The sequence below is a fragment of the Pseudopipra pipra genome, chromosome 3 (genome assembly GCF_036250125.1).
Source record: "Pseudopipra pipra isolate bDixPip1 chromosome 3, bDixPip1.hap1, whole genome shotgun sequence".
NCBI lineage: Eukaryota > Metazoa > Chordata > Aves > Passeriformes > Pipridae > Pseudopipra > Pseudopipra pipra.
In genome coordinates this window covers 84774867-84788000 of record NC_087551.1, presented here as the reverse complement: position 1 = coordinate 84788000, position 13134 = coordinate 84774867, and the positions used below count along the sequence as shown (strand labels likewise).

Here is a 13134-nt window from a genome sequence, read left to right as displayed (position 1 = left end):
TCCCATGCAGTAGCAAAGGTGGAAAGTGATCTGCTAAGGTGAAAGACAACCAGTAAAAGTGACCGAACTTCCTTCAAATGACCAAGTCCATCATTAAGAATTCCTGGACTAGATTAATAACCTAGTTTAGCTGCACCATTCTCATTTCCTAGACTGAAAATCTTCCTGGCATACAAGAACTGCCTTTATGATGGCTTTTTTTTCCTTTTTTAAACTTGAATTCAAGAAAACAAAAGGATATTGTTACTTAAGTAGTCAGTGCACACACTTATTAGTTTTTTGTAAGTGACAGCTGCAGGACTTCATTAGTACAGGCAAACATGAGCAACTACACAGACAGGGGGGGCTGACTTCCATGGGAGCAGTAAAACCTGCAGAACGTACCCCCTGAGCCACTGCCATCAGCCCTGACCCCCGCCCAGGGAGGCAGAGCTGCTGGCTGAAGATTTCTTCAGTTCTATTTTCATAGACTGAGTCTCGGCACGAGGCTCGAATTTTGTCACATTTCCTGCTCCCGGGGCTGCCACTACTGGCTTTCCTGCTTTCATACCTTTTGACACAGGAATGCGGGTGGGTGTAGGTCTCGAGGATGACCCATCCTGGCCTGTCTGCAAAAGAGAGAGACAGAGAAAAATGCCATGAATGGAGGACTTTTTCTTCTCATATATTCTTACCTTACACTTTTCATTGGTTCTTCATTTATCTCTTAAACAACACTATTCCAAATCAAGTAACATTCACATTTGGAATCTGGCTGTGGCACGTACTGCTAGAATATGGCTGAAGGTACAGTCGAGATCAAATGAGTTTCCCAAATCTGAGGTCCAGTGTTTTGAATCAAGATGGGATCAGGATGGGAATCATTGCAAAACTCCCATTCCACAGCAGAACACAGTGCAGGCTGATCTTAGAGGATACCAGAACACTGGCTTAGTTTTCAGACAGGTACAATATTAGCATTGTGTACAGAGACTAAGAAGGGTCCTCAAAACAGTATAGCCATGTGAGGCTAACACTGAACCCAGGGTAACTGCCATATTTTCAGAGCTGGGGCATGATAGCTCAGCATTATAGATAAAATTGAATTTTACTTCACAAAATATGCTGGGGTCATGGCTGGGCCCACTTATTTCTGCACTGGAAGAGCAGGGGGGTTGAGAGAAAGAGACAGAGCAAAGACTGGGATTTCCTTTTCCTGTGACTGTGGTAGGAAGGATGTAGGAAAAGGCTCTCCCCCTCTAGTCCTACCCACAACTTGATGAACTCTTGAGAAGGCGAAGCAGCCAACCCAGATTTCCAGGGATACCTCATGGCAGTGTGGACATGGTCATTTTACTGTTTCTGCCAATCTGCTGCCCTGGCCAACAGCCTACCAAGCACACTTATCCTCAAGTGTGAGTACTTCAGAATTAAAAAAAAATATATAAAAATGGCCTAAGTGGTTGGTCTGGGGCTGGCAGACCCAACATGGCTCATGTGCCCTTCTGGAGTCTGAGACAGAAGCCAGGCCAGAGCTATCCCATAGCTTTGAAACTGCAATCAGTTCATATGCTTAGGCAACTGAATCCCACCCTGTAAATGCACAAGGAGTACTTGGATAGGATAAAAAGATTCAAAAGGGCCAATTGCATTTTCTGTCTCTGTTGGCCAGATAATGATGCACGTACTCTGCAAGGTCAAAACTGGAAGCTACCCCCTATGAACCATGACCTAAAGAGAATACTTCTAAACGTGACAATTCTGAAAGGAAAATGGGCTTTATCTCCTGCAGTGTGCAACACAGACACAAATGTTCATGGTGACAACTTCAGTGTCTCGGCTGACTTTCATATGTGACTGTTTTCTGTGCAGATAATGGATGAAGACTTTGATCTAATGAAAGAGAACAATTCTCATAAGATCCTGGAATTCTAGCTAGGCCCATCTGCTAAATTACTAAAGCCTGTAACTTATGACACTTAAGTAAAATAAAACTAAACTACTGAAATAGATTCAATTAAGGGATCATGTCAGCTGCAACATGTATTTGCACATTTACTAAAAAATGCTCGTAAAAATGCTCAACAAAGGAGCACTTTTCTCTCTCCAACATTTTTCAGTCAGTAGCATCAGAGCTTTCTGTCTGCATCCTGAGTATGCAAAGGAAAACCATTCCTTAATCTTGGAAGGACAGTTCAAAACCCCATGTGTACACTCAAAAAAAATCACAATTGGAAAACTTGAATGCAGTCTGCTTGACAGGAAGGAAGCCATTTTCAATAACTAAGAGCACCATTTACAATAGCAGTGTAAAGGCTAATATGGAACTCACATGTAGATGTCAAAACAAGTTAGGCCCATACAATTGTGTAGGGCAAAACATGCAAATGCATTCCATCAGCCTTGGAAAATATGTCAACATCCCAGGGAACCCAAATGACAAACATCTTGTACTCCCTGAAAGAGTTCCACAGTGTGTAAACATGAGGCAATCAAATGGAGTAGCTGGAATCTCAGGCATTTCTTCAGCTTTATTCACATGTAAATTATTAACTGAGGATTTGGGTGCTTTCAAGTTACTCATTTCAAGCCTAAATCACTCAAAAGCACTTTGAAAAGAACTCTAACTTGGTTTAAATTTCTTAGTTGCCTTCCTTAGAGCATACTAACATGTTCATCCTATGGAAGCTAATGCCTGCTTCACACGCAGCTGCTAAAGTATTTTGTGTTTGCCAAGTGAAATGGCACAAAGGTGCCTCTCCAGCCGGCAGTCCCCTCTGGTGCGTGACGGGGCAGGCAAGCAGAGGACAGTCTCCCCTGTGTCTGTCCTGTCTGGCAGAAAACCCACACGGGTGCCTGTCTCTTCGCCATTCCTTCCAAGAAACAAACTCTAGGCCATTCCTTCCAGACCCGTTTGTCTGTAGGCTGCTGCCTTTTGCTTGATCCAGGAATGTGGGTCCAAACAGAAAGGAACTCTTACACAGCTGGCATGGAGCGCACGAGATGAGACCCCATGGGACGCTGGGTGATGTGGGCTGGCTCTGAGCTAGTGAGGCATTATGTGGTGTTGGAACACCATGGGGACTCGAGTGAGGTTACTAAAGACATTACTGAGAGTGGGATGAACACACACAACTGCTGAGCTGGTTTAGTCAATCATCAGCCCTCACCGGGACATTGGCTGGTTTTATTAACCTGTGAAGTTGCAGTAAGGCTGGACAGTCCCATTAAAGGAAGAAAAGCAATTTGAATGTACAAAACATTTAGCATGTTTTAGTAGTTTGTAACAGATCTTGCTTGGTGCATTTTACTGACACACACCAGTGCTTTCATGCACACATTGACTTCTGGAATATTTTAAGAACAAAGGTGATTTTCAGCTTTTGTCCCTGATCTGATCAGGGCCCAGCTTGCTCTGGACAGAAATGGTTCAGTTCAGTGACCAGCAGACACCTAGTGTAATTTGAGATGCCCTGGGCTACTCAAGCTAGAGTTGGCAGATAAGCCACAGGACCCAAGGAGACATGCAATCTCTGATAAAGCAGCTGGCAGTTAGGTAGGCACTTAAAATGACACTAAAAAAGTATGTTTAGGCAATTGCATCCTGAAAGAGTGAGACTGGAGAAGTAGCCAATACAGTCAGTGGACCCCAGTGGGCAATTCAGCTCACACTGAAGCTAGCCATGTCTCAGCTGAAATCACGCTCCAGTCTCCACAGAGCCAGCACACAGGCCTCAGTGATGACAAGGGGACTGATGACAACAGGCTGACTCAGGTGCCCACACTGAGGCATCCTGTGCCATCTGAGGTGTCCCATCAGCTGCCATAGCAGAAAGGTCTGTGCTATGCCTCCCAGCCTCATGTATGTGTCTCAACTGCCACAGGACACACAGCCACCACCACACACCTCTGCACGGGCAAATGAGCTGATCCCTGGATCTCCAGCAGCTCTAGCAGATGCCTAGAGCATATCTGGGTCACCTACAAAGAGCTACATTTAGATGCCGACCTCAAACTAAATGCTGCCCAAACGAAAGTAGCCTTATAGCTGCATAAATGTGTGTCTAGTTTGCTCTGGCACCCAGCAGCCTCTCAGCTGTGCCTTCCTGCTCCGGTCACAGGACGCTCTGCATGGTTGGTGCTGTGCCACTACGCTGGCTCTGCTGCAGCCAGGATTCCCTCTGCTTCCTGCAGATTTGCATGGCACTGAAGTCACTGTGGAGCCTGACAGCATAAACAGCTGGCACTGATGTCAGGCTTGTAGGAGGTGGGGAACAGGGATTATGTGATTATAATACTGACACCTATCCTGGTAGCCAAAGAAGATCCAAATTCACCAGCAATTCTACAACCAAATATAAGGCTTGAATCAAAAAACAGGATATAGGCACCACAGTTTGTTTGGGGTTTTGTCCACAAAGAATATTTGTTTTTATTTTGTGGGATTTTTACTGTAAACTGTATGAACTGTCCTGGGAACAGGAATTTGGGCCAATGTGCTAAGGCAAGACTAACAACCAGGCTACAGTTTCAGGCTCATTTTGGTCTCCATATACTCTGTGGTCCACCTGTAATAAAAAAAATAATCTCCTAGATCTGCTAGGGTAGTTCAAGTATCTCCCTAGGAGTGGGTTTGACTCTAATCAAGCTAAGGAGAACCAACCCCCCTGTTTTCTACTTCTGTGGGTACTGTTTAAATCCATAGGCTGCCATAGAAAAGGCAATTACCATTTTAGGGTTTGGTTCTTTTTCTTTTTTTTTTTCATCAAAGTGGTGATGATTCTGTTAAATGCAGAACTCAATCCAACTGATCAAATAGGCTCCATCACATCAGCTCCTGCCATGGAGATCCCTGTGGGACTGTTGTGATGAGACCTGCTGCTCAGCTGGCCAGCCCTGGGCTTGTCCAGCAGGCACAACATGAAGCACTTCCAAAACATTTGAGTCCAGTGAGTCCAGGTACCAGTGGAGATATTGTCACTGAGGGGTGCCTTTTTTGATTCTTCTTGATTAAATGCTTAAAAATTTCTCATGTTCTCCTTCAGATGCCTGTGTCTTTTTTTGGACAGGGTCTCATTTTATATAATAAAATATAAATCTCTAGATACTCTACAGAGTATGTCAGTGTAAATCAATGCAACCAGAGCCCCTCTTAATCCATGGGATTCATGGGATTCAAAAATCATGAGGGTCCACAATGAAATCACAGACTCTGGTTTTGGACTCACATATGCAGAGAGACACCACAGTTCAGGCTGAACATTTAAAAGTACTGTGTGTGCACACTGAAGATAACTCTATAAATTCAAATGGGAAAAACTAAATGTTTTCAAACAGGAATACAGTAACTGCAAATCTGTTATAGGAAGAGATGAGAGCTAGGAATTTCAGACTTCCCCTTTGTAGCTTGGCACTGCATTAGCACATTGTACAAAGCATCTTGTATGAGGAACATTAAGACAAAACTTAAATCCAGTGAGCTAAAGAAAGCAGCTGTGTATCAATTTGTCTTGTTTGATCTTATTAACTTAAACCCTCAAAATTGTATCAATGTTGGTTTCTGCTACCGTTACTGAGTAAATGATCAGATACTTGTTTTTTCTGACTGTTTTGTAAAGTTGTCATTTGCAAAACAGATGGAGAATATGCATCTTGTTTTCTTTTTTGTTTTTTTTTTTACAGGAGGCTGGGGAGGAAAAGGCACATTTGGGCTTGTTTGAAGTTGCCTGCTCATCTAACTAGGGACATTAAAAAGCAGAGGGAAGCATAAGGTAAAGTAAATCTTATGGTTGAACTATTTTCCTTACATTCCAAATCAGGAAGGATGAAGAAAGAAACCAGTTTTTAGCCAGAAAAAAACAAAACAAAAAAGTTTTGTGTGCCATGGTTCAGTGCATCATCACAGTAGAGACAGACATCTAGTTAAAAAGAAAAGTTTAAAAACAAGTTTTCCAAGCTTCTGAGAGACAAAGGAGTTTGTAAATTAATTAATTCAAGACTTTTTAAAAAATGAACAGTTGCCTCTAATATGTAGGAAAGCACTGTACAGTAAATGTACAACAATACATGATATATGTGGGGAGAGAGACAGCACATGTGCAACCCCAAACAAATCTGTATGATGAATGCAAGTTTTCTTAATGTCAGAAGGCTTAAATGGGAATGGCAGCCTCTCTGCAAAGGTGTGGAAGTGTATCTTAAATACACTTCGATATTTCAGCTTGGAAAGAGATGGCTGAAGAGGCGTGTTGTAGGGGTCTGCAGACTCCTGAGCTGCATGGACAAATGAACAGGGGATGACTATTCAGTATTTTTCAAGATACAAGAAAGAGGCTGTAAACAATGAAGGTATTGCATAAAAGGTATTGAACAAAAGAGCATTTTTTTCCAAAGCCCACAACTGAATTCACTGCCCCCTGATGTTGTGGAAACAGCAGTATAAATGAGTTCAAAAAGTAATTTAAAGAATAAATAGAAGAAAACTCAGCCACGGCTTATTAAAGACAAAGATGTTGCTACAGGCCCTGGTTCAGAAAGAAATAACCACCTATTGCCAAAAACTAGGAACAGGCACTGAGGGAAACATTACTGTGTGTTTACCTACTCAAAATAATCTTCCCCTAAGCATCTGTTGCAGACTCTGTCTAGCTAAGTAAGAGCAAGTTTTTGGACTAATACAGTACTGATGGTTTTCTATTTCAGTTAAATTTTTCTTTCCCAGGGTATTTCCAACTAAAGCCACACTGCATCCAATAATAAACCGAGGGAAGGATTATCAATAAATACTGTCCACTGTGATTAAAAAGCAGAAAAAAATATGTTAAAGGAAGCACTATTGTAATACAGCACTTGCAGAAGTTCAGAGGAACAAAAAGAGCTTTACTATTCACTGGCTGAAAGAGGCTTGGAGCTGTAAGCAATGATAATATGTCTGCTTACTTATTCCTTTGGAGTTCAGTGTTAGAGCAGACATTAACTGAATTATAACTATAATGGGATTATACCAAAAAAACACCAGCCTGCATGATCAGTCTAAAGACCTGCCAACCAAGCTAAAAAACATGAGGAGTATTTTCAAAAGTCAGGAATTGCACTCACAGAAAATAAAAATACAATTTCTTACTCTGTCATCTCCATCATTCTTTGTCCATCTGTCTCTCACTTGCAATTTTACTGGATTGTCATTATGAAAATAACTTGAAAGTAACTTTGAAGGGACTTCCTCTGAAAATTACTGCTTTAGGAGATAATACCAAAAGTATATCAGCATCCAATAGTGGTACAAAAATATATGAATCAGGCAAATTCTGATTTTAGAATTAAGCTCGTATCTGAAACAAATGTAGGGAAGTCAAGAGTTTCTCCTCACCTCACCCATTTTCCTTCTGGTGTCTCAAATCCAAACCAGAGTTGCCCTTCTCCTTACCACAAAGACTACATCATGAGACTAGGTTGCTTACCACTGATTGTGTTCCTCGGGTGGAAGACGTTGTAACAGGTGTTATAGTGATGGTACTTGTCACCTTGCTCGCTGCAGGTCGTGAGGACAGGTTGTTTCGAGGTGATCGAAGGACAGTACCAGTCACAACTTCTTTCTCTGCTGCTATGTTCACTGGTCTCACTGTTATCACAGGACTTGCACCATCAGGTACAGCACTGGGAGAACGTTTAAACTGGGAACCTAGGTGGATGTGGATTTTGTTGTCTTCTGTCGTAATAATGTTGGCATTGGCATTGTACTTGCGGATTGGGGTCGGGACGGTTTGCTTTTCTGGTGTTACTTTGAAGACAGCTCTTCCCATGGTCATATCTTGTGACTGTGGAGAGACAGAGATTTCTGCTGGTGCTGCAGATGTTGATACTGTCATAATCTGAATTGGCGATGCAGGTCTGTCGGCAAAGGGTGCTCTCCCTCCCTCTGGGGACTTTTCCCTGGAGAATGTTGTTATAGTGACTGGAGACATAGAACGATCTGGGCCCATTGGACTTTCACTGCCTTTTCCTTTTTGTGGCATAACGTTTGGAGAGGGAATGATGGTTATTCGTGGCTTCTGATTTCCCAAAGTAGGAATGACAGTGGTACTTGAAAAAAATTCCTCTGCAGTTGGACTGGTTATCTCCAAAGTTGCTGTGCTGTTCTCATGGTCTGGTGTCACCCGAATATGAAGAGGTTGACCCTGTTTTGGTGAAAGGACAACCTCTCCAGGATGTGCTGGACTACTGTGGGTCCGGGCTCCTTTATCAGGAGTTGCCTGAGCCCCAGTTTCCCTCTTTTTCATCCACGGTATCCAAGATTTCCTCATAGCAAGCTCATTTGCTGCTGGAGGATATCTCTCGAGCACTGAAGAACGCTCCATGGGTTTTTTCAGACCTACCTGTCGCAGATTGCTCATGATATGATTCTCCTCCTGGAAGGATTTCCTTATAAACACTGCAGGACTTTCTTCTTCTGCTGCTTCATTGCTTACGGCATCTGTCTGCACACCGGTGGATGTCACAGGGACATCGACCATTCTTCGTCCATTTATGCTGGGCCTCAGAGCACGGCTGTAACGCTTAGAAAGCTCCAGCTCTCTTGTTAGGTTCAGAACTTCCTGTCCCATACTCTTGTTTTTGTTTTCTTCTTCCATAAACCTTTGCTGCAGAACTGAATAATCAACTTGGAGCTGAGAAAGCTGGTCTTCTTTGTTCATCAGCTCATGGATTTTTTCCTTAAGAGCTTGAACTTCTGCTTTCAAATCTCTGCTTTTGGCCTCTTCCAGACGAAACCTGTGCCTCAGTTCTGCCTCCTGGCTCACCACTTCACCTTTTTCTATTGCTTTGGTTTTGGCAATCTGGAGTTTCATTTCCTCCAACTGTTGAGAAAGAAAGTTAGCTTTATCCTGCTCAGTCCTAAATTTCTGCTCTAGCTGATCATATTCATCTTCTGTCTTCATCAAATCTCCTTCAACCACTTCCAATTGTTTGAGGCGTTTTTTCAGTCTTTCAATTTCAACAGTGAGTTCCTTAATCTTGTTGTCCTCATGACAACCATGCTCTGGTCCTTTCCTGGTTCGACCTCTTGTAATTTCTCTTTCTACTTCCTCTACACCATCAATTCTTTTCTTTAACAAGTCAACTCTACAGCTTAGTTGAGAGGATTTTTCTTCTTCACTTCTCAGTTTGCCAATTAACTCATCTCTTTCCTTTGTCAAACTAGACACTTTTTCCTCCATTTCAGATTTCAGTTTCAAAAATTTCTTACTTTCTTCTATCAATTTCTCTGTTACATCCATAACTTTCCCTTGTTCAACTTTAAAATTCTTGTTTAGACCCTCAACCTTTTTTTCCTCTTGTTTTATTTTTTCCATCATATTTTTTCGTTCATCAACCAACATTACAGTAAACGACTTCAGCTTTGTAAGGTCATCTTTTAAGCTTATTTCAGCCTTTTCCAACTTGCTTTCTGATGTCTCAAGGTCCTTCACTCGAGTCTTTACCACTTCCAACTCATTTATCAAATCTTTAGTCAAATTCTTTTCTTTCTCCAAGTTTAAGTGTAGCTGAGTGCATTCAGACTTACTTTTACTGAAAGCCTCTTCCAGCTTCTCTAGTTCTGACATTCTTTTCTGCAGTTTTTCCACTTCAAGTTTCAACTCTTTGCTATGGTGCTCCTCCTCTTGCAGTTTATTTTTCAGCTCTTTGCACTGGGATTCGGTTTTTGTGATCTCTTCATCTTTGCCCTCCATTTCAAGCACACGCTTGCGGAGGTTTTCCACTTCTGCCATTAAGCTAGAGTTCCCACATTCCCCTTTTGCTATTTTATCTCTTAGCTCTTGAAGTTCCTCCTCAGCTTTTTGAAGATTTTTGTTAGTTTCTTCCAGCTCCTCTATTCTGCGAGTCAACCCCACTAGCTTAAGCCTTAGCTGTCTATTATGTGACTCTTGATTACCCAGTTTAGCAGTCATCTCCTCATGTTCTTGAGAAAATGATGAAGTTTTGTGTTCAAGTTCTGCCTCTAACTTCATCAGTTTTTGTCCATCTTCTTTAGTTTTTGCACTAATAATTTTAAGCTTTTCTTCTTCTTCTTTTAGTTTTTGGGTTAAGTCCTGTATTTTCTGGCTTTGTTGACCAAGTTGTTCAATATGCATTTGTCTTTCATCCACCAGCATGAGTGCAAATGATTTGAGCTTGACTAGTTCTTCTCTTAGTTTATTGATTCTCTTGGTATGTTCCTTCTCCTTCCGGGCTTGATAGACCTTCTCCTGCTCAAGAAGTTTCTTCAACCTGAAACAAGTTAGACTTGTGTTAAACTAATATATATGTGTGTGTGAGTATATTTCCCCAAATTTTTGGAAAATATTTCCAAAAATCACCTTTGTTTTAGCTTCTTTTTTAATTTCAAGTAGTCTTGCAAGAAATCACAGAATAACTACCTACTGCAGTTACATTCCCAAACCCAATATTTTAAATTACAAAAGTTAAATGAAAAATGTATAAAATCATCTAGAAACCTGAAACACAGTGAAATTTTATACATATATAGATAAAAAATACATCTGGTTTTAATTTCTTTCTATTTATTTCTCTGTTAGAATGATGTTGGTAAAAGTACATAGTATTCCAACAGGACAGGTATTATCTACTCACCAATCCATTTATATCAAACTTGTTTTACAAGGTGGATTCCTCCTTATGTCTTGCATATAGAAAAATGTGTAAAGTAAGATAAAAAGTGAAAACTAATTGCCATATGCAGCCACACATAAACGGACCAATCCTGGTTTATAAATAAACCAGCAGGACAGAAGATTACATTAGCACACAACTGATAACTATCTGGGCATCACAGGCATACAAAATTAGCAGAAAGATAAATTTGCCAGCACATTGACTGTTATGTTAAAAAGTTTCTTCTTCCAAACACATTTCCATTTAGTAGATTTTGTGAACCACAAGGATCAGACTAATCAAACCTTTGGCTACAGCTAACCTCATCTAGAAAATGCTCTTCTCTATATGGTCTGTAAAGGTGTATTTTCAGACACTATAAAAGCTCACAATACACAAATTAGATGTATCCTCAGAAGGATAATAGAGACCTACATTTTCCAGCCTTACCCATGCAACATGGAGATATTATTAGTAATGTATTTTATACCTGTGATTTATATTCAGGATATGCTGACATCAGTAGAGGAAGTTCTTGAACATGTTAAGGGTTGGACTTGATGATCTCGGAGGTCTTGTCCAACCCAGTTGATTCTATGATTCTGTGTTGTAAGCACAGATTTCTGAGGATGGTGATCCTCAATTGACAAAGAGGTACAGATAACACAGGGATGTATGCCCTACCAATCCAAGAGCTTTATTGTAAAAGCAGCACTCCAACTTAGAAAGACAGAGGTACACACGCTGAATTTACTGGGAAATGGTGTTTTCCAAACCACTGTCATAGTACCTACAACTCCCATATACCCTATCGAGACATAATTCAAATCCACTTGCTTTGTTTACCCTGTTGTCTGAAGCTTTTCAGCTTCTTTTTTATAAATGAGACACACATCGAAGTGATAATAGTAGAGCAATTTATGCCTGTTAACTGAGTTGCAATAACTGGAACATCCATATCTTAGCAAAGATAGACTTTGATCAGTATTTTTATCTTAAATGCCAGACTGTAGATGATAGCGGGTGAAGCACAGATAAAACATTCCTCTCTGCTACCCCAGCAATGAAGCAGTGCAAAGGACTCTGGGGCACAATGTCACACACACAGGATGTCTCCCAAAGCCCTCACCTGAACTCTAAACTCATAACAGCCATACTAACTCGGTACTCCAGCAACTGTTAATGTTTCACTCCTTGCTCCTTGGGGACCAGAACAAAGAGGAACTGGAAAGAAAAGCTATAGGAAAAGAGAAGGAAGTCAGAAAGCAGAACACAGGATGCAGTAGGTAGGGAAGGAGAAGGCTAAAGAATACATTTGAAAACAAGAGTCGGATAGAATGTGGGAGTTAGAGAATAGTAGGAACCAGGGGAAGAGAGAAAAACAAACAAACCTTACAGCCAACCTTGCTGGGTCACAGATTACTCTCAAAAAAAAAAATTCTCTTTAGCTTTGGCATCTCTTTGGAAAGGACTGAAAAGGCATGCTGGTGGATGGGTCAAGTTAAAATATCAAAAGGTAAAAAAAGACCCACTGTCACTCACAAAGCATGCACTTTTCACACTGAAGAAGGAACTTTATTGGCATGCAATATATTCCCTGGCTGATCTATCACACTGCTTCACGTAAATGTTTCTGCCAAGAACTCTTCCTCCTCTCCCCCAGGCTATATTTTTAAAGAAATAGTATGTACCCTTCGACAAAATATTTGCCAAGACAGAACAATGTACCCTAACCTAGTGGTGCTCTAAATGACCCATCTCCCAAAGTAATGAAAATAATAGAAAGTTTCCAGCCTCCCTTGTCCCACACTCAAAAACCTATCTAGAGATGCTTAGAAAACCGCCTATGATTTTTAATTCCTAGGCATGCACGTGTGATTTTCACCCAGCAGTTGCTCCAGGTGGTATACACCAGCCAGGCTGCTAAGCAGAGTGCAAAATAATTCACTGGCAACACATGGCCCCATGTGATTACCTGAGAGTCTACTGAGGAATAATGCCAAGAAAGCCAACAAATATCTGTTAAACTAAGACAAAAAAAAAAATGCCAGTCATGAGACTGAGTAACAGGAGAAGAAAGCATGTTAGCCCTGTCACTGCCTTGCTGGAGAGCTAACTGGCCTGGCCCCTCTGGGAAAACAAAGCACTGTAACTGTGCCAATGCATGGAGGTGAATTTGCTACCATATCTCTGCTGAGCAAGGTAGGAAGCAACATGCAGCATTTTATCCTGCCTCAGCTTTAACATGGTGAAACTACACTATCTTAGATTTGACAAGTGAACTTTCAGAGAAGACACTTGACAATACTTCTGTTTTCCATGTCTAGGGAAACGGTTTCTAAAATCTGTTTCTGGGAGGGAAGAATGGGAAAGCAGTGTACAAATCTGTGTGCTAATTACCAAAGTAATTAACAAACTCTACGCCTTTTTGGTGCAACTTCTAAACACCAAAATAAAGCTGAGTTTAAGCTTGCTCTCGCTTTCTGCTTTTCCATTTTTGTACAA

The 13134-nt window shown here is 41.2% G+C and overlaps 1 protein-coding gene across 10 annotated transcripts in view; it reads right to left on the bottom strand.

The window, feature by feature from the left end:
• FILIP1 (filamin A interacting protein 1) overlaps nt 1-13134 on the bottom strand; it is a 104403-nt gene that overhangs the window by 7963 nt on the left and 83306 nt on the right. For 9 of the 10 annotated variants that reach the window (XM_064650115.1, XM_064650113.1, XM_064650111.1 and 6 more), the window contains 2 exons: nt 7440-10245; nt 385-608 (listed from right to left, as the gene is read on the bottom strand). In XM_064650115.1, coding sequence (XP_064506185.1) covers nt 402-608; nt 7440-10245 — 3013 coding nt within the window. In that variant the 3' untranslated portion in view covers nt 385-401. The remainder of the gene's footprint in view (nt 1-384; nt 609-7439; nt 10246-13134) is intronic. The other variant, XM_064650116.1, reaches the window with a different exon arrangement.